This window comes from Protomyctophum parallelum, assembly GCF_964188405.1.
Source record: "Protomyctophum parallelum genome assembly, chromosome: 12".
NCBI classification, from domain to species: domain Eukaryota; kingdom Metazoa; phylum Chordata; class Actinopteri; order Myctophiformes; family Myctophidae; genus Protomyctophum; species Protomyctophum parallelum.
In genome coordinates, this window is record NC_139712.1 from 36,105,294 (window position 1) to 36,132,307 (window position 27,014).

Sequence of the window (27,014 nt, forward strand, 5' to 3'; positions counted from 1 at the left end):
TCAGGCCTCGGCCAGGCAACTCATGACTCTCAGCATGAGTAGTTCCTTCTTGTCCCTGGTGCGGACAGACATGCCCCTTCCTCTGAGCCAGGCCAATAGGGTCGCAGCGTTCACCTTGGACAGCTGGAGAGAGAGACAGAGAGAGAGACAGAGAGAGACAGAGAGAGAAAGAGAGATAGTGTATAGATAGTGTAGAAGGAAAAGTATAGATAATCCTGGTCAAATGTTACTTAATTACAAGTCAAAGTTGCTCTGTCAAATTTGTACTTAAAGTTACGTTTGAGTTAAAGCACTTGCAGTGCTTGCTTTTAAAACTACTCAAATATGCAAAAGAAAGACAGAAAACAAACAGAAATAAGCTATAATCTCTCAACGCACTGCAATGCAACACATTGTGAGCTTGTAGATTTTCATTATTTGAAATAGAATTTAAGTGTTGATTAGTTCACAACATCCAAAAAAAATACAAATGTAGCCTATAGTATCCAAAAAAATATATATATATATACTTTTGAGTATAAATACTCAAAAACTATACTCAAGTACAGTACTCAGGTAAATTTACTTTGTTACTGTCCACCACGAGTGTGCCTCCATCTTTATATTGTGGTACTGTACAGTTCTCATTGTAGTTTTATTATAGTCGGGTGGACAGCAGTACTTTCATGGTAGTTTTATTGTCGGTACAGCAGTACTTTCAGAGACAAACGGTTTGTTTGTAAAAGTGCAGCTCTCCCACTGTATAAAATGATTTAACTCAATGACTGGGGCTGTAAATGTGATGAATGACACAGATAAAACACTCCACTACAAACTATATGCATGGCTTTAGCACGCACGCATGCGCATGCATGCACACGCACGCGCATGCATGCACACGCACACACGCAAACACACACACACACACACACACACACACACACACACACACACACACACACACACACCTGGTTGTTTCTGGCCATTATCTCAACATCCAGGTCTTGCACAGCAGGCCTCGGTCTTTTCGGCTTTGACTCAAACACATCCCCCTGAAAATACGCATGCACGCACACGCACACGCACACACACACACACACACACACACACACACACACACACACACACCTTGTTAATTTGAGCGGTGAAACTTAAAGTTTTATGTTGTTTGACATATTTTACTGTTCATTTATAGCGTAAACTCTGGCCCAGCACACATTGTCTGTTAACACACACACAGACACACACGCACATGCGCAAAACATGCTTTGTTTCACAGGTTTCGATGTCACTACTCTATGTATATTGTTCCTGCAGAAAATGTTTGTGTATCCCCCAGTAGTACGCTACTTTGTTGTACAAAAGTGTTGCATAAACGTAGTGAAGAAAATATCCGATCTATCTCTGATATTTATCTCTGATATTTAACTTTTTCATTTATAATGACATGCCCAAAATAGGGAAGCCAAGTTGAAAGTGGAAAGTCGGCTGCATTATTGCCAATAACAATGAAGTTAAAAAAGAAAAACTGCCAAAACAAGATATATTTGTCAGGTTAATAAGATTGACAAACAGAATCAGTTTACTGTCAAACAAATGATTATCACTGCCCATCCCTACATATTAGGGACACACTGTACAAACCCATTGAAATACTCACTCCTCTGTTGCTGGGGATATCAGACGGGACCAGGGCTCTGGGAGGTGCATTCTGGGGTCCCCCGTCCTGTCGAGGTTCAGCCCTGGAGACTAGAGCAGCTCCCTGCCTGGAGATGGAATTAGGAATGGGGCTGGACCCAGATTTAGGAGCAAAGTTAGGCCTTGATCTGGGATCAGAGATTGGGCTAGGATTGGCAGTAGGTATGGGATTAAAACTGGGTCTAGGATTAGAGATGGTCGGGGTTGGATTAGCCCTAGATCTGGGATCAGAGTTGGGACTCAGATTAGGTCTGTGATTAGGACTGGGTCTGGGAATAGAGAGGGGACTAGGATTGGGATTAGGTCTGGGATGCGGACTGGGTCTTGGATGAGAGAGGGGATTAGGAATCGGATTTGGAGTAGATCTGGGATTAGGACTGGGTCTGAGATTAGAGAGGGGATTAGGACTGGGATTAGGCCTGGGGTGACCATGGGAGAGCAGGGAGACCCCGTTGGATTTGGGCCGGCAGGCAAATAGAGGCACCACAGGCGGACGAGGGAGCGCCGCGGACGAGGTGGAGGATGAAAGAGAAGAAGAGAAGGAGGTGGTGGACAGAGACAAAGGAGGAGCAAGGGGAGCAGCAGGAGGTGAAGACGCCGCGGTGGGAGGTCTGTTCTTCCTGAACGAAGGTAGAGACACTCTGTGTCTCTCCTCTGCTCCTCTGCTTGGCTGCTCCTGCTGTTTCTGGGCAACAAAAAAAAGAAATCAGTCAAATTAAAACTAGAATTGACAAAACATCTTAATTAACTGAAAAATAAATGAGGTTTCACAAAAATCAGACACACTGAATCATAGAATAATGTGTCCTATATTCTTCTTCAAAAATAGTGAAAATAACCCATTTGCAAGCTCATGAAATGCATTATGAGCTTGGAAATCTGCTATTTCCAGAGTTGAATCTCGCAACTGACTATAGCCCATATTACTATTAAACAAAAAGATTATATATATATATATATACTGGTATATATATATATATATATATATATATATAACTAAGCCTTTTCACAAAATAAAAACGAACCTAAACTATCAAATCTGCTTTAAAAGCTCTAACCTTGTGCTTGTTGGCCAGTAGCAGGGTGATGTTGACATGGGGCTTCAGGGACTGGTTGTGGAAGATGGGGACCAGTTTAGGACCGACTCTGTTTACTGGGTGATAATAATAATAATAATCTTTATTGTCCCGAAGGATATTTGTCTTCACAATCTGTTCAACACCCACATCAAAAACAACACAGAGAACATAACACCAAGACAATACAAAAAAACAAAAACAAAACATGAGGTCCCCACTGTGTACAGAACCATCCTATCGGCGGGGCAGTTTGTTTAATGCCGCGATGGCTGAGGGGACAAAACTCCTACTAAAACGGACCTTTTTCCATGGCAAGGTTCTGTATCTTTGTCCAGATGGCATGAGGTTAAAGAAACGATACAGAGGATGGTCAGTGTCATTTGATATCGAGAGTGCTAGTCGTGTGATGGCCTTATTGTTCATATCAGAAAGTGTGGGTGTAGGAAGTCCGATGATTTTGGAAGCAATACTGAAAAGTTTGTTCCTATTAGGCATGGACAGTATGGTATAGAAACATGCAGAACAGTACAACAGAACAGGTTGAATAATGCTTTTGTACAATAATAGCAGAAGATGACTGTGAGGCTGAAATGCAACGCCATGCAAGAAGAGGAGAGAGAAAGGTTATAGTTAACTGAAACTAACTTTAAAACTACATTACTACAAAAGACATTTTTGGTCACTGAAACAGAAAAAAGAGGCTTTACAAAAAAATATAACTAACTTAAAATATATTGTGGTGATACAAAACTAAAGTCTATATATTTGATTATAGATATTTGATTAATAACCGATCTACAAGCACAGAATGCATGCCGCTACACGTGCAGAGCTTATAGATTGGCTATTTGCACTATTCTCGAAGATTTCTGACCATTTTTGTGATTATAATGACACACCCCCAAAGTACTATAATAGTAAAAACTAGTATACTAAATAAAAAGTCATCTTAAGCTAAACTTTTTCAAAAACTAAAAACCAAACTAAACCAGCAAACCCGATAAAACAATATACTTGAGAAATTGAAAGCCAAAACTACATAAAAACAAATCAGTAATAACCTTGGGAGAGGGTGGACGAAGAGGACCCAGTAACACCATTCAGAACCCCCTCTGTGCTCCCAGTACGGCCCATTTGGTCCCCCCAGCTCTGAGATCCAGGAGGCTGGAGGCTGGTAAGGGGCCTGGCTGGTGGCTGTGGCCCAACGGAGGGCTTGGTGTGTGGGGTGGAGGAGAAGGCAGGGTGCTGGGTGAGGACCACCGCACGACTGGACTGAGTCTGAGACTGAGTGGAGAGGTTGACTGCTTTCCCACTCAACACCTGCACAGAGACACGACACGATACAACACGTCTGATTAACTTCTCAATTAATCAAATACTCTAGAAGCCTGTTCATTATTAAAATAAATCACACCAGTGTGAAGTGAGGGGCGCTCTTATCATCATGCAACATCACATTCCTCACTTTTTATCCAATCCAGATAATCACTTGTGTCCTCACTTTTTGAGGGGCGCTAGCGACTCCTATATTCAGCTATTAGTGTAGATTTTCATCTTACACAAACATTAAATTCCCATTGACAATGAATGGAGAATTTTACACGGCTCAGCCAATCAAATCATCGCTATGGGATGCTCAGCCAATCAAATCATCGCTATATGGGGTACACACATACACACAAAGCTGGGCATATAGGAGGGGCTCCAAAATATTAAAGAAAATAATCAACAAAATTCTATTAAAATTATGTAATAGTATTTAATAGTTCATCGTTACTATGGAAACCATGTGAGAATGTCACATTCGATCACTGGTGAACATAGGTAATATGGTAACTATGGTAACATTTCACTGTGCCATATTGGAGGAATTTCACTTCAAAATCATATATATTTTATCTAAATGTATTAGATTAATTTATTTATAGAATAGAATAGAATGGCGTAATGTCGTATAATGCAGTGGGGCTTCGAGAACTGAATAGATCTGAATAGGGCGGCTGTGGCTCAGGAGGTAGAGCAGGTCGTCCAATGATCCCTGGGTCGGCGGTTTGAATCCTGGCTTCTCCTGTCCACAAGTCGAAGTGTCCCTACAATGCCTCCAATGAGTCGGTATGAACTTGACACCATTAGTGTGTGAATATGGAAAGTAAGGTGTCGACTCCCAATGAATGAACCATTGTAAAGCGCTTTGAGCACTTCGAAAAGCACTATAAAAATGCAATTCATTATAGATTAGAGTACCATATGGTTAAAGAGAGAATAAATGAGGAAGAGAGGAGGAGATAAAAGGTAGGGAAGATGGGGAGAAACGAGAGGTGAGAAGACAGAAAAGAGGAGAGATAATTGAGGAGCAGAGAGGAAGAGTAGAAGGAAGTGTGCGTTCTAGTGTTTCTAATAAAAAAAACAGTCTTGAGGCTGATGTAAAACTAAATGATTCATCCTGACACGTTTTCCTTTCATTAAACCGTGTTAGATAGAACCAGCCTTAACAACACTATTAGTTCTCTGGACAAATGTCTCCCAACACAGCAAGACATTATTACTGCTCAATGTTCCCGATGCGGATATAGCAAAAAGCATATAAGGAAGACGTGACCAGATTCAGGAATAAGTTTGAACATGGGAAAGAAGACATCTACCCAGGTTCGCAGAACACAGGTTCAAGGATCACTACGGTGGATCTTTCGTGGAGCAGAACCTTGACCCTTCGAGCTCGACAGCTCAAGGTAATTTTCATGCTGTTTTCTGCTTTTTTCCCCGCCTGTTCCGCCTACCAGTCTATCTACCAGTCTAGAAGCACTGAAATGCCTCCCCAGTCCCCCCTACTTTTGAAAAGCTTTTAAACTTTGAAATTGACACTAAAGTAATTTGACGTAACATCATCCTTTCCATTTTTGAGTGCTCAGATCTTTTCTCCTTTCTTACCCTGACTCCTGTTGATCAGAGGCCATCGCCATGCTGTCTTGTAGTGGACACTTTGGTCAACGTTCCGTTTTTTGCCGTGGACATATAAAAAGCTAGCCCTGAATGACCATTGGTGCGTGCATTGGTGCGTGCATGTTTGTAGCCCAAAAAAAAAAAAAAAACCTGCACTCATTGTCACTCATCGTGTGTGTGTGTGTGTGTGTGTGTGTGTGTGTGTGTGTGTGTGTGTGTGTGTGTGTGTGTGATCGTAAAGTTATCCTCATGTTTTACAGGATGGGAGTTGCTCTGATAATCGCTTTTCCTCTTCCCACTTCAGTCCCCAGATACTCGTCAAATCGAGTGTGTTTGTGTGTGTGCGTGTGTGACTGTGTGTGTGTGTGTGTGTGTGTACGTGCGTGCGTGCGTGCGTGCGTGCGTGCGTGCGTGCGTGCCCGCGTGTGTGCAAATGTCGGATGCACACACACACACACACACACACACACACACACACACACACACACACACACACACACACACACACACACACACGTACACACACACGTACACACACACATGCGTTTGACATCTGCAATCAGTTAGACAAGAGTGGAAAGAAGACAGAGAATAAGAATAAGGGAGAGAGAAAGCCCTTAATGACTGAGATTATCTTAGTGGAATGGAAGAATGGAACAAAATCACTCATTATACTCTGCGCGAGTGTGTGTGTGCGTGTTGTGTGTGCGTGCATGCACGCGCACGTGGATGCATGCGTGCGTGCATGCATGTGTACCTGAGTTGATGCTGAACTGGTCAAAGTGGCGGTGTGGTAGCGCGGTTTACTGGTCCAGCGCACAGGGACTCCACACACACTGTGCAGCGTGTTCGTGATGTCACCCAGGAAGGACTCCAGCGCGTCCTGCTGGTGGAGTCTGGAACAGCGCTCTATTGGCTGCAGTCTGATACAGCTCAGAGGATAGCTTGGAATACCGAGTTAAGAAGTGAACCAGGTTAACTTGTAGAAGTGAGTTCAAACTAAAGTAGGTTAACTAGAGACACTCGAAGCATAACTCTCAATTAATCTGGGTTAAAATGCAAAGAGTAACAAATTAGGTGTTTTTGTTTTTTATTCCCATGGGTCCTGTGGGAGCCAATTTTTTTAAATAAAAATTAAATTAAATAAAAACAGGGAATAAGAAAATAAAATGAAATATAATGATTCACTAGTTGGAAGAAAACACCATTGGAAGGTTTAAAGGTTTTTATTGAATGAGAGAATGGAGTGATGAGGGTTGTGATGAGGAGGAGAGCGGGGCGTGGGTTCCGGGGGTTCGCCGACCCTGAAGTCTTTGGGGAAGGGGTCGTGTAGCGGTCAGCCCGCGGCACACGTGGGGCGTGATCGCGTGGCGGTCAGCCCGCGGTACGCTTGGAAGCGTGATCCCCCCGTGGGAACTGTGAGGAAGGGACGAGGTGAGGAGAGAAGGAGGAGAAGGAGCAGTGGAAGCTGCTGGTCTTGAGGTGGTGAAGGGGATGGTGGCGGGATACGAAAAGCATAGAGGATGCTGGGTTGTCTGAGGCGGGTATAAGTAGGCTGGGTAGATTGGCAAGGAGGGCGGAGGATGGCATGAGGGCATGGTCAAGGTGTGTTTCTCCGCCTCCTGAACATCAGTTGTTCCAACTCCATTTCACTAGTTGGAAGAAAACACCATTGGAAGGTTTAAAGGTTTTTATTGAATGAGAGAATGGAGTGATGAGGGTTGTGATGAGGAGGAGAGCGGGGCGTGGGTTCCGGGGGTTCGCCGACCCTGAAGTCTTTGGGGAAGGGGTCGTGTAGCGGTCAGCCCGCGGCACACGTGGGGCGTGATCGCGTGGCGGTCAGCCCGCGGTACGCTTGGAAGCGTGATCCCCAAAAGGACTACGGTGGCGACTACTAGGCCAGGGAGTTGTGGGCCTGTTTGATGTCGTGGAGGGAGGAGCGGATGTAGGTCAGGTATGCCTGGGAAGACCATCGACCTAGCAGGCGGACGGTGTGGTCCTGGAGGCCTCGGCTGGCGGCTGTGGAGGCAGCGCCGATGCGGAAGGAGTGGCCGGAAAAGTTTTCCGCGGGGTAGCCTGAGATGGTGAGGATTTGGCGGAGGTGGAGGAGGAACCAGCCACGGGTAGCGACGGTTCCGTGTTCGTCGATGAAGAGGGGGTCCTGGGGGAGAGCGTGCTGGGATTGTCTGAAGCGGAAGTGGTTGGCCAGGGATTCGAAAGGACTGGTGGGAGAGTTGAGGCGGAAGTAGTAGACGGGGATTGGGCGGTGCTGGGAGGTCTTGCTTCGTTTGAGGGTGAAGACCAGTGTGTTGTGGTCGTGGGAAGTTAGGTCAGAGAGGCAGGGGTGGATTGCGGGGTCGAAGTTCCGGTTGGCGGCTGTGAACTCTGAGCAGCGGAGGAAGCCGTAGAAGGCGAGGAGGAACATGGATTCGAGGGTGGAGGTGAGGGTTTGGTTGGCGTAGCCGGATCTGATGGTGTGTATGCAGGAAGCCAGGATCTCTATGGTGAGGGGGAGGCGCCGAGGGGGGAGCCGTGGTTCACCGCGCTGTAGGCCTTTGAGTTGGAGGAGGATTTGGGGGTGCTGAGTGAAGGGATGGGGTGAACCGGTTAGGAGTTTGGTGAAGAAACTGATCCCGCAGAGGTAGACTCGGATTGTGGAGGAACGGGTGGATAGGGCAGAAGCGCTGTGGCTGATGTAGGCGGAGAGGGAGAGGAGATCGAGGGAAGGGAAAGGTAGGTTGTGGCGGAGATGGAAGGAATGGAAGTTGATCCAGGCTGTCCGGTAGGATGAGAGGGTGGAGTCTGCTATGCTCAGCAGGATGGATTGCTGGGACTGGAGTATGAGGTGGTGGAGAGGATGCTCTAGGGGAAGGTGATGTCGGAAAATGGAGGGACTGGGACCGGAAGGGGATCGGAGTGTGGTGCCAAGGTCTTGAATTTCTGAAAGAAAAAGCGGGAGAGGGAGTCAGCGATGGCGTTGTGGTGGCCGGGGACATGTGCAGCGCGGAGGAGGAACTGGTGGGTGACGGAGAGCCAGGTTAGGCGGCGCAGGAGGGACATGACGGGGAGAGAAGAGCAGCGGCCTTTATTGATGATGTGAACGACGGCCTGGTTGTCTGTGTGAATGAGGACGCTCTTGCTGGTCCACTCTGTGCCCCACAGGGCTGCGGCGACGACGATGGGGTAAAGTTCATAGAGGGTGGATGACTGAGTGTGGTCAGGGTCGAGGAGGTGGAGTTCGCCGGGCCAGGGGGAGGAGAACCACCTTCCTGCGTAGTAGCCGCCGAAGCCTACTGAGGGGGCCGCGTCTGTGTAGAGTTGGAGGTCTTCGGGGGAGGAGATGAAATCATTATAGAAGAAGGTGATGCCGTTCCAATTTGAGAGGAGGAGGTGCCAGAGGCGCAGCTCCATTTGGCAGGGGGAGTCGAGCGTGACTTGGTGGTGAAGGGAGGGGACTGAGGTGGAGAGGTGGAGGAGGTTGGAGATGAAGGAGCGGCCTTGGGGGATGATGCGCATGGCGTAGTTGAGGTGGCCGAGTAGGGAAAGGAGCTGTTGCTTGCTGCATTGGGGGAGGTTCATGTAGTTGGAGAGGAGGAGGGTGATGCGGTTGAGCTTGTCTGGGGGCAGGGAGGCTTGGAGTGAGACAGTGTCCAGGGTGATGCCTAGGAATTCCAGGGAGGTGGAAGGGCCCTCTGTCTTCTCTAGGGCGAGGGGGACGCCGAGGTGGTTGAAAACGGAGGTGAGGGTGGTGAGGCCGGAAGCGGGGGGTGCGTGAGGGGGAGTGACGATGAGGAAGTCGTCCAGCAGGTGGGTGACGTAGGGGAGCTTGTGGTTGTTGAGGAGGATCCAGCAGAGAGCTTCGGCGAGGGTGTCGAAAAGCTTTGGGCTGCTCCTACAGCCGAAAGTGAGGCGGACAGCAAAGTAGTAGGAGTCCTGCCAGAAAACCCCAAAAAGGTTCCAGCTGTCAGGGTGGAGGGGGAGAACTTTGAAGGCTGCAGTGACGTCGGCTTTGGCCAGCTGGGCTCCTTGGCCGGCGAGGCGAATTAAGTTTATGGCACCATCGATGGTGGCGTATTGCAGGGAGAAGGGGGGGCTGGGGATGAGACTGTTGATGCTGGGGGTGGAGGTGCCGTGGGGGGAGGAGAGGTCGAGGATGATCCTCTTTTTTCCTGAGTATTTCCGGGTGGCGATGCCAAGGGGGCTGATGCGGTAGGTGGGGAATGGTGGGGTGGAAAATGGGCCGATCATGAATCCGTTTGTGACTTCCTTTGTGAGTAGGGTGGTGACGGAGTCGGGGTCGGTGATGGCGGACTGGAGGTTTTGGCAGGTGTGGCTGTTGGTGGGGAGGGTGATGAGGCCGGGGGAGAAGCCGTAGTTCAGGCCTCCGAGGAGGAAGCAGGCGGTTGCGGGGTCGGGGTGGCGTGAAAGTGCGGCGGCCAGGGCAGGGATGTTGATGGGGGTGGAGAGGTGCCGGGACAGTCAGCTGGGTTTGGAGGGATTGGTGGGGTGTTGGGGGCAGGTGGTGCGGGCATGGGCGCCACCGCAGTGGGTGCACACGTGGAGCATCTTGCAGGAAGAAACGTTGCACCCTTTGTAGTTGAAATTATTGCAGATGGCTTCAGAGCCGCAGTAGAGGACTGGGCGGCCGTGTCTGTCGGAGGTTTGGTTGGAAGCTGGGTATTGGGGGGGTCGTTGCGGGGGCGGGCCGCCGGTGATGGCGAGGAGAGAGGGAAGACTGGGAGCTGGTCTGGTGGTGGGTTTGGTGGTGGTTTTGGCGGCGGCGTGGGAATGCTGGCTTGCGGCGGCGGAGCGGGGGGCGGCGTGGAGGCACTGGCTGGCAGGGTGGGTGGGGTTGCCGCACAGGTTGCAGGCGATGGCGAGCCTTCCTGCGAAAATACGGCAGTATAGTTCGAGGTCCAGGTGGCCCCAGTAGGTGGCGGTGTTGAGTTGATGGAGCCTTGCTGCGGCGGTGGCGGAGAACTGGCGGTGGTATTCCAGAAACAGGGAGCCGCCGAACCTTACGGCTAGGTCAAAAATGGTGGAGAGGTAGTCGTCCAGCTCCTGGCGCCGGGCTGGGTAGGTGGAGCAAATGACGTCTCGGTAAAGGGAAAAGGCCAGGCCGAACTCGGCGACGGTGAGGATGGAGGAGCGTGAGGGGGTGGGGTTGCGGAGTTGGACGGAGATGTCTCCGCACTCTAGGATACGGGACTCGGAGTTGGTGGTGGAGGGGCGGAGGAGAGTGGCAAGGTCAATGTCATTACCATGTAATATCTGGTTCCGGAGGGTGGCGCTGATGTTCTGAGGGTTTCTTGCTGGGGCATGGGGCGGGACGACTGCTGGGGTTGCTGTGGAGAGAGAGAAGTTGGGAGGATGGGGGGGGAGAAGGGGGGGGAGAGGGTAGGAGGGGTCGGGAAGGACGCTGGGAAGAGTCAGCGTGGGGTGGCAGGTGGTCGGGGAGGGCGGGTAGGCGGGTGAGGCCTGTAGGAAGGCGTGAGAGGCCTGAGGGAGGGTGGGCAGAGCCTGGGGGGGGGGGGGGGGGAAGGGGGGGTAGGCGGGTGAGGCCTGTGGGAAGGCATGAGAGGCCCGAAGGAGGTTGGGAGCCTCGGCGGGGGAAGCCTGAGGGAGGGTGGGTGGGGCCTGGGGAGGGGGGGCCGGGAAGGGGGGGTAGGCGGGTGAGGCCTGTGGGAAGGCATGAGAGGCCCGAGGGAGGTTGGAAGCCTCGGCGGAGGCCTGAATCAATGCAGCCACGAGAGTGGCGATGGATGGGGGGATGGGGGGAGTTTGGGTGGGGGGGAGGGGGGGGTTGGGGCATGGTGGGACCTGCGCGGCGGCGGAGGTCAGGAAGGTAAGGAGGGACGTGAGGGCGTGCGGGGCGGGCACTGGAGGGGTTGCGCTGATTGGCGGGATTGTGATGGCGGGGGGGGTGGAGCTTGAGGTGGTTGAGCTGGTTGGAATTGTGCTGTTTGGAAGGTGGAAAGAAAGGAGTAGGAGTGGGGGGGGGGGGGGGGGGGGGGGGGGTGGGGGGGGGGGTTAGAGGAGGCCGGCGTTGGGTGACCGACACTACGTAACTTAATGCTTGTGAATCAATTACGGTTAATTAATTCAAGCAGAAAGTAATCTGAAAATAATGCAAGACGCCCAACGCCGGGCAGTGTTGGGTAATTAACACCGCGCAGCTCAATGCTTGTAAATTAACTATGATCAATTAATTTAGCAGAAAGTAATCTGAATATAATGCAAGACGCCCAACACCGGGCGGTGTTGGGCAACCGACACTACATAACTCAATGCTTGTAAACTGACCACAATCAATTAATCAAGTAGAAAGTAATGCGATATAATGTAAAATACCCAACGCTGGAGGTGGGGGGGGGTAGAGAAGTTGGGATGACACGGGACCGCTTGGACCGGCGGGTGACGTCGTCGGTGGTGGCCGCGCTGGGAGCGCGCCTCGTGACGTCATCGGTGGGTGCCGGGTTTGAAGAAGTTGAGGGAGTTGCTGTGTTGTTGTTGTTGCTGTCGCAGAAGAGTTTAAACAGGCCCGCTTTGTTGGTGGAGCGGACGAACGGGATGTTGAGCGTTCGTAGCTGTTTTTGGAGTCCTACGACGGTCCAGTCGGAGATGGAGGGTTGTGGTGGGCTTGGGTTGCTGGAGAGGAGCGAGGTGGCAGAGCTGCGGGTGGCGGTGTGGACGCGCCTGGAGCGCCGTGTCACCTGGGTGGGTGGAGGGAGGGTTGGTGCCGGAGGTTGGCTGTAAGTCTCACGGCTCTTCCTCTTGGCGGAGCGGAGCTTTCGGAAGCGGTTCCGAATACGGCTCTGTTTGATACTGAGCCTGGATGGCTGGGAGGCGGCGGCCTGGGGGGCTGTGGTGGGACGGCTGTCATCATCGTCGCTGGACGTGGTGTCGGGGATGAGCGTTGGGCTCCCCTGAGCGTCCGCGGGAAGATCGCCGTCCGAGCCCGAGGTGGAAAAATCCATGGCAGGTGAGCCGCTGGTTTTTGCGTTGCTGGTTTTTCTTTCTGTTGCTTGTATGAAGGGTACGTGTAGCGTGTACGAGCATACGACATACGAAAAGCATAGAGGATGCTGGGTTGTCTGAGGCGGGTATAAGTAGGCTGGGTAGATTGGCAAGGAGGGCGGAGGATGGCATGAGGGCATGGTCAAGGTGTGTTTCTCCGCCTCCTGAACATCAGTTGTTCCAACTCCATTAAAAACAATGTAGCAAAAAATAGGTTTAAAAAAAATTGTACTTAGCCTACTTAAAACTGAGTATGAAAATCACACTTGTGTTAAGTGAGGGGTGCCACGCTCTTATCATCATACATCATCATTACATCATCACATTACAGCCAATCACTTTTGGCGTCGTCACTTTTTTTGTTTGTTTTTTTTTCCGGCTTTCGCCTTTATTTTATATTTTTTATAGAAGGACAGACAGTATAATCTATACAATAAGTTATACATCTAGTATAGCTTTCTTTTGCTTTTTACCCCTTTTTCTCCCCAATTTAGTAATTGTGCCAATTGATTGTTCGTGGAAATAAAGGTAATGGGTCGCACACACCAAGACTGCATTTTAGTTTTTATTCTTGCATTATTCTAGCATGAAGGATCGAAGACAAACATTTGGGCTATCCAGCCTTCATTTGTGTTGTTGTGCTGCACCATACTGACTCACCTGCCAGTTGAGGAGCCCCTGCAGACAGGCTCCGCCTGTGTGTGTGTGTGTGTGTGTGTGTGTGTGTGTGTGTGTGTGTGTGTGTGTGTGTGTGTGTGTGTGTGTGTGTGTGTGTGTGTGTGTGTGTGTGTGTGTGTGTGTGTGTGCGCACACACACGTGTTTAAGGATACGTGAACAGCCTCTCTCCCACTGGTTTGAAGTAGACACTGCAGTAGATAACTTCATCCTCTGATAGGTCAGGAAGTCTGTAACCATACTGTAAACGCACACGCACGCACGCATAAAAGGTTTGAGAACCAGTGGTGTACACAGCAGGTGTGCTTACCTTTGAATTTGAATAATTACTGGTTGTGGTCCCCGGACCACTGGTGGTCCCCGGGCCGAATCACTGGTCCGGGGACCACCAGTGGTCCTTGAGGGGGTTCCAGGTGGTCCCCAGCTAAATGTTGGAGAGTTGGTAACCAATGGCACCCTTCTCTTTCACATTATGGTGAAACATCTGCATTACTTAATTTACAAGAAGTCTACACAATTATTAGAGAATGTAGAATACATTTTAGTTTTGATCAACGTTTGCCTGTAATCTCTCTCCTATGGTACCAACATCACTACAGCGTGTAGAAACCTATCCCACAACAAAATAAACAAAATAAATAAATATTCTTTAGTTTTGGGTCTGAGACGCTAAAACTCATCAAATTGTGGTCCGTGGCTCAAATGCCGAATAAAGAATGGGCATTGACATGAAAATGGTTGAAAACCACTGGTTTAAAAAAGAGTTTGACTAGAGAGAGAGAGAGGTGTGTTTGTGCGTGCGTTGTGTATACCAGACTGTTCCAGTGTCTCTGTAGGTCAGCGTAGCTTCTGAAGGGGCTGTCTTTGTTCAGCTGACGACTGATAGTGATAATCTGACCCCTCTTCATGCTATGCACGCACGCATGCACGCACACACACACAAATCAATAGTCAAAAAGTAATTAATACGGTTAATTCAAGACGCAACCAACATTGCTAATTAACCCTAACCCAAGTGAAACACTTCACTTCATTTATTCAAGATGATAAAGTGGTAACATGGCTCCCTCTACTGGACACAGGTGGTATAACAGGATTCCTTCCCTGGCCAGGATAAATATATAATCAAATGAACGATTAATTAATTTACAGGTAATGGATTATAAGGATTATTATTCTAATTATTATTGTTGGTTGGTTGGTTGGTCGGGTTACTTCAGAAACCTTGTAATTCCGTCCGTTCTACTACAGTTGACAGTGTAGAACAGTTGACAGTTGACAGTGGCCCCCAACTGTAGCAAAAACAGCAGATCTACAAGCTCACACAGCTCACATGGCCGAAATGCCGCCCAACCCAAAATGTAAATCCTGGCTATGCCACTGTGGTTACTCAGGCAGGGCACAGTGTAACACCAGGGTTACATTACATTACATACATAACAGTGGTTTTCTGCAGTGGTCCTTCAGGGGGTTCCAGGTGGTCCCCAGCTAATAGATGGAGAGTTGGTAACACTTATATATGTTTAACTCTTGAGAGTGTAAATCATCATCAACCATGACTCAATCAAAACTATTGTTAAACATCTGTTGTCTCATACTAAAGCATGGAATTTGGCAACATCTCATCAAATGGTGGTCTGTGGCCCAAATGCCAAATATATAATTGGGCCTTGATAGGAAAAGGGTTGAAAACCACTGTTTTATGACATTATTAGAATACTAACAGTAATGTGTTCAGTGGTTACCTGGGCAGAACGTAACACCAGGGGTTTCCTCCCAGAGAGTAAACACTGATGACAGCGTCAGAATGGCTTCGGAAGTTCTTCAACACCATGGAAGGAATGTCAAAGTCCTCCAACTGCAACGCACACACACACTTCAATTTATCCTCAACCCTTACAAGTATAGAAATACAAGTAGTACACACACACACACACACACACACACACACACACACACACACACATACACATAGAGTTAGAGGGTTATGTGAGTGTTTACTCACCCTAGTTGGGGACAGTCTGACAGTGTTGGTTTCCACACTCACACATAGCTGCTTCTCACTAGTGCTAAACTGCATACCTTAATACATTGCACACAATCCACACATTCGCACATACGCACACGCGCGCATGCACGCACACACACACACACACACACACACGCACACGCACTCGCACACGCACACGCACACGCACACGCACACGCACACACACACAGTCACACACACACACACACACACACACACACACACACACACACACACACAGTTAAGGTGTATTGTGGTGTGTGTTTCGATATGAACATCATATTGTAATCATCTCTGGTAGAATCATATTTCTGATTAATTTCATCTCTGGTTCAATTACAATTAAACATGCAACACCATATATATCTTTTAATTTAAACAACCCTCATTATTTATTAATATTACCTGTCGTGTCTAATCTGACATGAATCTTTGCCTATTTTGAAGAGATGATTTGTCTATAATCTGACTACAATTATTTGGGTCTGCACCGACAAAATGATTCATGTGTAATCTTGAATTGGGTCTAATCTGAGAAGTTAATTTAGGTCTAACATGATAAATTGATTTAGGTCTAACATGAGAAGTTGATTTAGGTCTAACATGAGAAGTTGATTTAGGTCTAACATGAGAAGTTGATTTAGGTCTAACATGAGAAGTTGATTTAGGTCTAACATGAGAAGTTGATTTAGGTCTAATCTGAGAAGTTGATTTAGGTCTAACATGAGAAATTGATTTAGGTCTAACATGAGAAGTTGATTTAGGTCTAACATGAGAAGTTGATTTAGGTCTACTCTGAGAAGTTGTGTGTACTTCTAGTACCTGTATTTAGGCTGAATATCAAAATCTTAAAACACCCACACATTGGGTTAAAGCTCCCAAACCGTTATATCAATCACACCACATAGGTCTTCATCAGGAACATAGATTTCTTCTACAAAAGGCATTAGCTAATGACAATATATAGCAACTGTGAGTAATACGAAGCAACCTAGCTAATAATCCTGTCACAGGGACAGACCTGCCCCCCCAGAGGAGTGTTCAATGCCTGGGCAGGAAAAAGATTAGAAAATCAAATGCAAAAAAGATAAAGATAAAGTACATTCTGAAAAAGTTATAGGAAATACATTTACAATTCATAAATTATGTTAGGAAGGCTTGTAGTAAGTAGACATATGCAGTGGTGGACAGTTTTTGCTACCTGGGAGACATGATTAATGGTGATGGTGGGGTGGACCTAGTGGTGACCAAAAGGTTTAGAACTGGATAGAAGTTAACTTTCATCCCTTTCATCGCTGAAGATGAAAAGGGCAAGTGTACTCGGCCTGCGTCAGAAGAAGTGGCATGACGTATGGAAGTGAGACATGGGCCCTGAGGGTCGAGCATGAAGAGAGGCTGAACAGAGCGGAGATGAGAATGATCAAATGGATGTGGGACGTGTCACTGAGGGATAGATTAGAGAAAGACCAGTCCAGAGGGCAGACTGATGGTACGGACACGTAGTAAGGAAGGAAGTAATGTTGATTAACTTAGAGTAGACGCTGGCCCGGCCTATAAGAAAACTTGGCAGACGACGGAGTTGTCTGATATGAAAGATAGATATCAAAGACAGTACTAACCCAACACGAAGAAATAAAATAAAAGTAATATCCTAAAAACCTATCCTATACAGTAATTCATACTTCTATCTAGGGAATAAAAGAGAACTAAACTAGATAAAGTGCCAATCGGCACAGGTCTCCACCAGGATTCTTCCTCAGCCTAGTGGGAATATGCATGCACAGTTTCATCGCAATCGGACGCTGCGTTGACTCGTGAGGAGTTGTGGCCATTTGCTACTCCTGAAAACTGTAGGAGCCAATCGTGGCCAATCAGGATGGAATATGAGAAATCAAACAAACCTGTGTTGATCACATGACTATGGAGATCATGTGTACCGATTTGCGTGAAATTTGGATAAAATCTGAAGGAGTAATAATAGAAAATGTGTTTTACATATGTGGGCCTCCTGGTGGCGCTATAAAGAGCAGATGTGAAAAATTCCAGACAAAGGTTTTTCCTTGGCCTCTAGGGAGTTGGCATACAAAGTGATCCACAGATTCGTGCAGTTAGAGGTAAAAACACTTTTCGGCCAGTTATAGCGCCACCTTGAGGCTGAGTTGAAATTGTTCATGTGGCATTTTGTCCTCGGCCTAGTGGGAATGTGGGTGCACAATTTCAAGGAAATCATGCGATGTGTTCATGATTTGCAGCATTTTGTTTGAAACTGAGCACTCCTGTGAACTTTGGAAGCCAATCTTAACCAATCAGGATGGAGTCTGAGAAATCTGAAAGACCCGTTTCGTTGAATGGCTCTAGAGAGACTGTGTACCAATTTGCGTGATGTTTGGACAAAATCTGTAGGTGTACTGTGCAAAAACTTGTTTTGCACAAAGCGGCCTCCTGGTGGCGCTATAACAGGCCGTTCTGGAAAGTTTGGGGTAGAGGTTCATCGTTGGCATCCAGGGAGTGTGTGTGCAAAATTTGGCATCGACCGGGTTAACGGTGGCCGAGATTAGCTGCTAACGGACGGACGGACACACGGACACACGGACGGACGGACACACGGACACACGGACGGACGGAGTGCAAAACATACTCTCCCCACATGCCTTCGGCCTGGTGGAGACAATAACCTATAGTGGAAATGTTTTACATCAAATTTCTCATTTAGACCACTAAATTATAGGGGTTAACAACTTGAGTAGCACAAACAGGATTACGTTCAACAGCAGTTCTTACTACTCCTCTGTTCACTAATCCTGGTGCGCAGCTGAGCCCGGGAAGTCTTGTGATTTAGGATTATTAGCTAGGCTGCTTCTTCTGACTCACAGGTGCTATATATTGTCATTAGCCATTGACCTTAGTAACATTATGTCAGAACAAAAATCTTCCTCGTGATCCCCACAAACGGTCAGGGAGCCTGTTCTGGGGGGAGACCCTTCACTGTCAGGTGAAAAGAAGATGGTGGCTTGACGGCCCGGGTATCAGAGGAGACCTTCATCCTCTTATTGTGGGGGTTAGCAGAGATAGAGCACTGTAGAGAGGCTGGGGAATTGGGAATTGGCTTACTTATTAAATTGGGACATGAAGGGGAGAAACCGTTTAGTTTTTGTTTTGATTTTGTCTGGGAGGGGCATGTGACTTTTCATTATTTACCTGCCCCTGAGATTTCTGTTATTGAACATTTTCAATAAAAAAGATTTTGAAAAGAAAAGAAAATGCCATTAATAAAACTGTGTGGGAGCTTTAAAACAGTGTGTTGATGTTTTATCCTTTAACCTTTTGCCCACGATATTTACAGTGTATACAAAATACAGCTGTAGATTTTACAGTAGATCAGCGGTTCCCAAACTTTTACTGGATAGGGCCAACTGGAAAGATCACTAAAGCCTGTGCAGCTCACCCATCTCAGCACTAAACACAGCAGCCATTCAGGTACAGCTTCTAGTGTCAGATGGGTGGACCACGTTTAGTATTAGGATGAATCAATCGATTGTGTTCCACTCATCACCATGACCTTTCTTTTCTTTTTTCTTGCATTATTGGTGGTGCTGTTGCAAAACTCGCTTCAGACTGGTCTGATTTTTATATTAATGTTATATTATCATTCAAAGTGTTTTGCCAAATATGTGGGGGTCCACATGCAATATCATTAGGGCCCACCAGTGGGCCCCAGCCCCCTGCAGCTTGGGTTGGGAATCTACTCACTGTACTACGGTAGATTGACCAAATGAAAGAGTAACTTACAGACAGCGCTCATTCTGCTGTTCTCCGTGAGAAAGTCTTGTCCTGGAGAGAGAAGAGCAGAGACAGAAAGGCAGGGATGTTATGCAATGATGATGTCAGCCATATAGAGTCACTTTAAGCTGCACATAACACAACATTATACAAACTGTTATCTGGCTGTCAACAGTGTCAAACACACCACACCCACAAAGACACACGCTGGCTGTCAATGTCAACAGTGTCAAACACACCACACCCACAAAGACACTCACGCACGCACTCACAGAGTATATTATTGCTGCCAGGCAGAAAAAACATATATCTCCATATTTAAACATTTTATGTTCATGTTTTTCATTAATGTATTCCCTGTTTTGTCATACAACAGTGTCGAAAAATGATGGAAAAAGTTTCTGAGATGATGGAATGGTGATGGATGATGATGGCCCTGGAAGGGAAACCTTCTGAAAGCTTCATGGGCAAAGATAATCAACTAAAGAAAAGAAAGCCAATTTCAGGCTGATCAGGAGTGGGACAGGCAGTGGTGGAAAAGGTACTCAATTGTTTTACTTACTGTAAGTAAAATTAGTATCAATATTGCGAATATTGCATAGATTTACAGTATTCAAATTGTACTCAAATAAAAGTACAAAAGTATCGGCATCCAAATGTAGGCTATACTTAAACTACTAAAAGTAAAAAGTACTCCTATTGCAGAATGTCCCATTTCAGCCACAAGTTCAAAATGTGTACATCTTTTTCAAATGGCCGAAATGCATAGCGTTGAAGTGGTTAATGTATGTTTTCTAATCAAAATTAAAATCTCCAAAATAGCTAGTAACTAAAGTTTTCAAATAATTGTAGTGGAGTAAAAGAATAAAATGTGGCTCTGAGATGTTGTGGAGTAGAAGTAAAAGTATTAGAAATTCGAAATACTCAAGTAAAGTACAAATACCTCCAAATTCTACTTATCGTAGCAGTACTCGAGTACATGTACTTAGTTACTTTCCACCACTGGTGGACAGGTAAGCATCACCAGTAAGGAAGGCACTGGAGCATGACGGACAGTTAAAACCTTTTTAATTAATGTGCATGTCCATGTCAACACATCGGGTCAATATATCAGGTCAAGCCCACGTGTGTTGTTTGCGCAAGTGTGTACAAACTCGCACAACACACACACACACACACACACACACACACACACACACACACACACACACACACACACACACACACACACACACACACACAGTGGATTATCGGACTGCAGAGCTGATGAATACAACAGTGGTTTAAAACTTGTCTGACCTACATGTATCTTCCAAGGTCGTTCACATTACAGCATTCCACTGACTTACTGATAGTTAATAAACTGCTTTTAAACTCTGCTCTCTGTTATTTTCCCCACCATATGGATCAATACTTTTGATCAATACTTTTGTTTTCTGATTCAAGCTTCTGACAGCAGTCAGGACACGCTCTCCTCTAGGATTTAGTTTGAATTTATAGATTAGAACAAGAGAGCAGGAGTTTGATTGTAACGGCCTCCGAACTAAAGCAAGGCTAAGTACAGACCTTCAGTGGTGGCTTATCATTCAAACAGCAACACACTGCAGGGGAAATGAAAACATGCAATGTACACTCAGATGCAATGCAGACGAGACATACTCTGTTACAAGTAAAAAGACTAAAAAGTACTTGATTAAAAGTACAATAAAATTAGCTTCAAAACATACTTATAGTACCAACGAAAGAGTACTCACATATTCCAAACTCTGTCAAACCCTTTCTTTTTTCCCCCTCAAAAATAGATAATCTACAAGCTCAGGACACACTGTCAGTGTATAGATCTGCTACTGTATATAGCCCAAGAATAAAATAGGGCATAAAGTGGCTAATGTACTGTATGCTTTGTATACAGGATACAACAGGAAGCACGCACATCTTCAGAAATTCTACAGGTGCTGGTCAAAAATACATACAATGAAAAAGGAGGGATGTCCGCACACTGAATTGTAGCTCCCAGGAAAATTCTTTATTTGTTACATTTCGACCACTGTGGGTCTTCGTCAGGTATGCTATATATTCACTTAAATGCGTTCATTATCTGAAGGTTAAAAAGCATTTATCTTATTTCATTTGACTTTTATAAATTGCATTTTCATTGTAATATTGCCCACTAATTTGCTGCCATTTTTTGAAAATTTAAATTCAAATGATATTTTATTTATAATTTGAATTGTGTCATAGAATGAGCACATCTGTAGATTAAATGTAAATGCTATTGCATTTTAGATTTATTTTTGTCGCAAGAAATGCGTTAATGACGTAAAAATGAAAAAGCATTTCTCTTATTTCAATTGACTTTTAGTATTTGCCATTTAATTTTAATATTGGCAGCTTTATGCTTCCATATGATTGTGCCTGATACACATTTCAGGACCAAAGGAGACCGTGCTTTCACTGTGGCCAGACCCAGTCTCTAGAAGGCCCTGCCGTTTCATGTTCGCTCAGCTCGGTCATTGGCGACTTTTAAATCCTTGCTAAAGACTAATTTATTTTCAATCTCGTTTCCTAATTAAGTTTACCGTGGCCTACCTATGCACTATGTTCCCATGCACTTATGGAATTGCCTTTTGTTTTTGATATATTGTTCTGTTCTGACATATTTTATATAATGCTTTTCCTTCCTTTTTTTTTTTTTTTGCTTTAATTTATCTTCCTATCCTCTTCTTTTGCCTCCATGTATGTTTTTATGCTCTGTGATGTGAAGCACTTTGGTTCGACCTCGGTCGTTGGAAATGTGCTATACAAATAAAGTTTGATTTGATTTTATTTGATTTTATTATTAATATAAAAATGCTAAGTAACTAGTAACAGTTTTCAAATAATTCTAGTGGTTTTGTTTGATTTGATTTCAGATTTAGGCAGAGATATCTGGAAAACAATAGCGTTCAACCTGGTGCCATGGTATTATAGTCAACAATCATTACAGACCGATTTGTACCTGGATTACGGCACACCTGCAGTGCACACACGGTGAAACATGGTGACACACCCACAATCAATGTTATTTCATAATCCTGGAGTCAAGGTGAAGGCTGGTGAAATAAATTCTACACACGCAAAATCAACCTTTGACCACAGCAACAAACATCCGGAATTAAGGCAATGATTACAAGGTGGACTTTGCTGTATAGTACAGCTCTCATAATAAGAGATCTCTGACCACATTTACATTGATTATATTTCATTAATATGAGTATGGCTGCAACGATTGATTATTTTCTTAGCGCTTATTCTATCGCTAATCAACAAATTGACTATTTTATACTTGTCACCCAACAGTGGGGTGCAAAAAATTGTGAAATTTACCAATCTACAAGTTGGAGTTGCACCAATAGGGTGTAAAAACGTGTACGTCACCAAAAGGGGGGCGGCATCTGAAAAGCTATCGGCGGCCTTCTTGTGGGCTTTAAACTCTAGCCCACATCACTCAGAATAGAGTGACGGTGGTATGTTTTTGTAAATATTGAGCTCGTTCTTGGCGACAACATAGTGAACCAACACCAGGGGCCTGTTTCACGAAACTTGGATTAGAGATTAAGCCGGGATTTAACACATATCCTGGCTTAATATATCCTGGATCAGCGATTAACCGGTTTCATGAAAACTGGTTAATCTTGCCAGATTAATTTAACCAGTTAACCTGGATATGTTGAGGCTTGATTCGGTTTCATGAAAGTGATGCTACATTAGTTACCGTGGAAACTAATGCTTCGGATTTAGCCTGCTCCGGACCAGGCTAACAGCCAGGTTTAAACTAATCCTGATGTCTTTACTGTTCATTAAACGCCCAATGCATTCTCAATGGCAATAGCACAAACTTTGGCATGCTACTAGTCGTACATACTTACACCTAGAAACCCCATTCAAACCTATTTAGGTTCATTTACGGTGGACATGTTTGCCTGAAAAGGAATCTTTGAAATGTTTCATAGTTTTAGAAATATAGTGCTTTCAAATTCGAGACATTTATAGGCAGATAGTGGCATGTCAAAAAATCACTTTCACCTAGAAACTCCATTCACACTTTGTAAAATTCAGTTTACTGTGGAGACAGATGCTGGAACTTTTTACTTTGAAATGTTTTGTAGTTTCTGAGTTATTTAATTTAAGCAGTCAAACTGATCACAAACCAATGATGTTTTCCAGACTTATTCAATTATTATGGGTTTATGTTGCCTTATTTGTATCGGTCTGCATTAAAGGACTAATTTAAGCACTATATAAAATCAAATAACCAAAATATATAGGCTGCACAACATCATGACAGCTTGTGAGCTTGTAGATCAGCTGCTTTTGGTGAATGTTCCCCAGAATAGGTTTGATGTCATGCAAGTGCACGGTTAAGAAGAATTATTATATTATATATATATATATATATATATATATATATATATATATATATATATATATATATATATATATATAAATATTTTGTAAAAGTGAAAACCACTAAATATTACCATTACTCATTGTTTTACAACATATTACCATTGTAACGTTTCACCCACTATTGAACCCATGACCCACAGTTCACCAGTCTGGCCCCTGTCTGGACAACAACCCCCTTCCCCAAAGGTAGCTCCCTCAGAGGAGGGAGTTATGGCCAAATATCACAATGCAACAATATCATTATGCTTACAATATTAAGAATTCTGTTTTAAGTTAATAGTAGTGGTAAAATGTAAACTATATTTTTGGGGTAGTTAATCATTTAGTCTATCCACTATTGATAGTATGTTCTCTCTTTAATTACAGCAGCAGTATTTATTTTAGAAGCTTAAGTCCTTGTATCAGTAAGTCTTGAATAATTAGTAAAGATACTGAGATATACAAAAGGGGGCAGTAATGCAACTATTAAGGATGCAAACTACCATAATACCGCATGAATAAGAAGGATCAGTAAATCTGTGTTCTACAGAATGGGTCTAGAGACAAAAAGTCAGGCTATCTATTCAGCCAGGCTATCTATTCAAACCAGGCTGTAAAGACCAGGATTGAAAAAGCCTGGTTTTGGCCTAAATCCTGGATTAGTTAATCCAAGTTTCGTGAAACAGGCCCCAGGATCGATAGAAAGAACGTCGGGCCCAAATACCTTACAAGGAAGGAAAATGTCGTGAACAAACACGGCTGTGCTTAGATACTTTGTTGAACGTTATGTCTCTGCGCCCGTGCGCCGTACAGCCGAGATCCAAGCCATTTTACGTCTTTTTGTAAACTCGTCAATCTGGGTTCCTTGATGCTGTCTTCATGCTGGAAAGCTGAAAATCTAATTCCGTTTTCTGGCTCATTCCCTCGACGTGACCAGTTGTGGCACTTATTTACTGAGCAAGTCTGCACTATTGTGAGGTCAGTTTAAAAAAAGAACGTATACAAGCATACCGGATAGTCGCTCAATGTAAACAAACCAGACAAGCCAACAAGTATAGCGGCCGCTACCACGTGACACATATGTTGACGCCCCCTCAAGGAGATTTTGGTACGCTCTATAGCGAATCGTGATTAAATGAATGTTGATTACGAATCACGATGATGAAAGTCAGGCCTTAGAATACTCAATATGGATTAATCTAAACGCAACAACAGACTGCTGCTTTTGGCTTATACACTACACACTCATTTCCATGCGTTATTTACAATTTTACATGAGCCAGAGCGTGCAGCTACCAAGATGTGGAGGAGATTGTTATATAGGAGCAAGCGCTGAAGTATGTTGGTTCACCGATCAGAGGCCCCAACTACCACCTACCTACTATCTGTGTGACGACGCGCGCGTGTGTCTATGGGTGTGTACATGCCATGTGTGCGTGTGTGTGTGTGTGTGTGTGTGTGTGTGCGACATGTGTACAGTACCAGAGATGAGGAAGGCTCCTGCTTTGTTCCAGAAGGGAGCCAGTCTGCAGGTCAAGGAATACGAAACACAACACTGCAAGAGGCCTGGTAACACACTCCGAGGACCAGACACCTACACACACACACACACACACACACACACACACACACACACACACACACGCATGCAGGCACACACACACACACACACACACACACACACACACACACACACACACACACACACACACACACGAGAGATCAAGAGACACAGCACAGTATCTATCCATCCATCTATCTGGGTCTGTCTGTCTGTCTGTCTATCTTTCTATCTAACATTGACCCCTAGGGGGCTCCGGACCCCACTTTGAGAACGACTCCACTATATAAATCTATCCATCTATGTAAATATAATTTAACCACTTAAACCCTAGATACTATGCTCCACATACTGTACAGTACATCCATCCATTCATTTCTCAGTCTATCTCACCTGCAGATTGTGTCTCTCTCCATAAGCCTGGATTATTCCTTTCTTGAAAAACGAGGACTGAAAAAGAAGAGACAGAGAGATTGTGTCCGAAGGTATATTGGTGTGTTTACGTTCCAGTGGGTCATAATGAGTCTTGTTAGAGTTACTCTTCCAGTGTGTGTGTGTGTGTGTGTGTGTGTGTGTGTGTGTTTGTGTGTGTGTTTGTGTGTGTCATTGGCATCATTCCAGAGAACAGGAAAAGTGCAGAGAAGGAATGAAAGGAATTCAAACCCAAGACTGGTGTTGACTGTTGACATAAAGCCTGCACACACACACACGCACACACACACGAACACTCTTCTAGGGCTTCATTGGCACGCGACAACTACTGTACACATGCAACACACATCGCGATACATGCGTGCACAAGCATGTCATGTGACTCATGTCACCCAGCATTCCATGGGCACAATAGTGTAGGCATCCTAGGTTCGAAACCCTCTCCAACAACCAGTCCGTGGGTTTGTCCCAGGCTGGACCACCAGAGGAAAACTATTTCCCAGTCCACTCCTGCATTGCCAACCGGTGTCATATCGTTCTCCGTAGCGTGGCTGATCCCATGGGCCCAAAATCCACCCACTGTTGTTCCAACAGCGGACAGACACACACACCGCTACAAGGCCAGGTCCAACGCCTCTCTTCCGGTAGCTGCTCATGGGAAGGGCCACCAAGCAGCAGCGGCTGTCGGTATACTCCATCGAAGAGCAGTGCCTTGTTGTATGCAAGCTTGCGATCGTGTTGAAGCACACAGTCCACAGAGGTTGCAAAGGCAGCTTAAATCTGCACCCACTACATTAACGGTGGTACTGTAGCACGGAGCAGTTTAACGTCATGCTCAGGACACACACACACTCACACACACACACACACACACACACACACACACACACACACACACACAGGGCTATCAATCAATCAAAGCAAGGGCTTGGATTGATTGATTTAATATTTACAGTACAACAGTACAATGAGTCAAAAGGACGCCAAAATGGCAGGGACAAAAAAATGAAAGCTTGTTTCCCTGGTGGTCCATTAAGGCATTAAACATTGAACAATTAAACAACTGGAGAAAACAACAGTGTAACAGACACCGATATAAAATACTAATACAAATATTTCAACCCTGGGGGCAGAGCCAGGCTGCAGGGAACATTTTTAATTTTGGTGGAGCCTTGATTTTAGCTCAGCTTTAAACTTGAATGGGGAATTTAGAAATGTCCTTCCCAATGGCATATTACACCTACACAAAGGGGGGGGAAAGGAGGGAACCAATTATAGACGCCTGGGGTACCCCGGTCAATGAAGAATATATAGGGTTTCAATCCAATTCAGTTAAAATTAGCACTATGTAATAAATTCATATTTATTTATAATATCAAATGACAACAAGTTGTC

The 27,014-nt window shown here is 45.4% G+C and overlaps 1 protein-coding gene across 1 annotated transcript in view; it reads right to left on the bottom strand.

The window, feature by feature from the left end:
- cUnh18orf63 (chromosome Un C18orf63 homolog) overlaps positions 1–27,014 on the bottom strand; it is a gene marked incomplete at both ends in the record, with an annotated part of 27,318 nt that continues 304 nt past the window's right edge. The window contains 12 exons of the mRNA XM_083777764.1: positions 1–123; positions 948–1,031; positions 2,126–2,362; positions 2,736–2,830; positions 3,818–4,076; positions 6,454–6,640; positions 13,545–13,630; positions 14,202–14,298; positions 15,135–15,247; positions 15,395–15,471; positions 25,109–25,220; positions 25,581–25,637. Of these exons, the coding sequence (XP_083633890.1) occupies positions 1–123; positions 948–1,031; positions 2,126–2,362; positions 2,736–2,830; positions 3,818–4,076; positions 6,454–6,640; positions 13,545–13,630; positions 14,202–14,298; positions 15,135–15,247; positions 15,395–15,471; positions 25,109–25,220; positions 25,581–25,637 (1,527 nt within the window). The remainder of the gene's footprint in view (positions 124–947; positions 1,032–2,125; positions 2,363–2,735; positions 2,831–3,817; positions 4,077–6,453; positions 6,641–13,544; positions 13,631–14,201; positions 14,299–15,134; positions 15,248–15,394; positions 15,472–25,108; positions 25,221–25,580; positions 25,638–27,014) is intronic.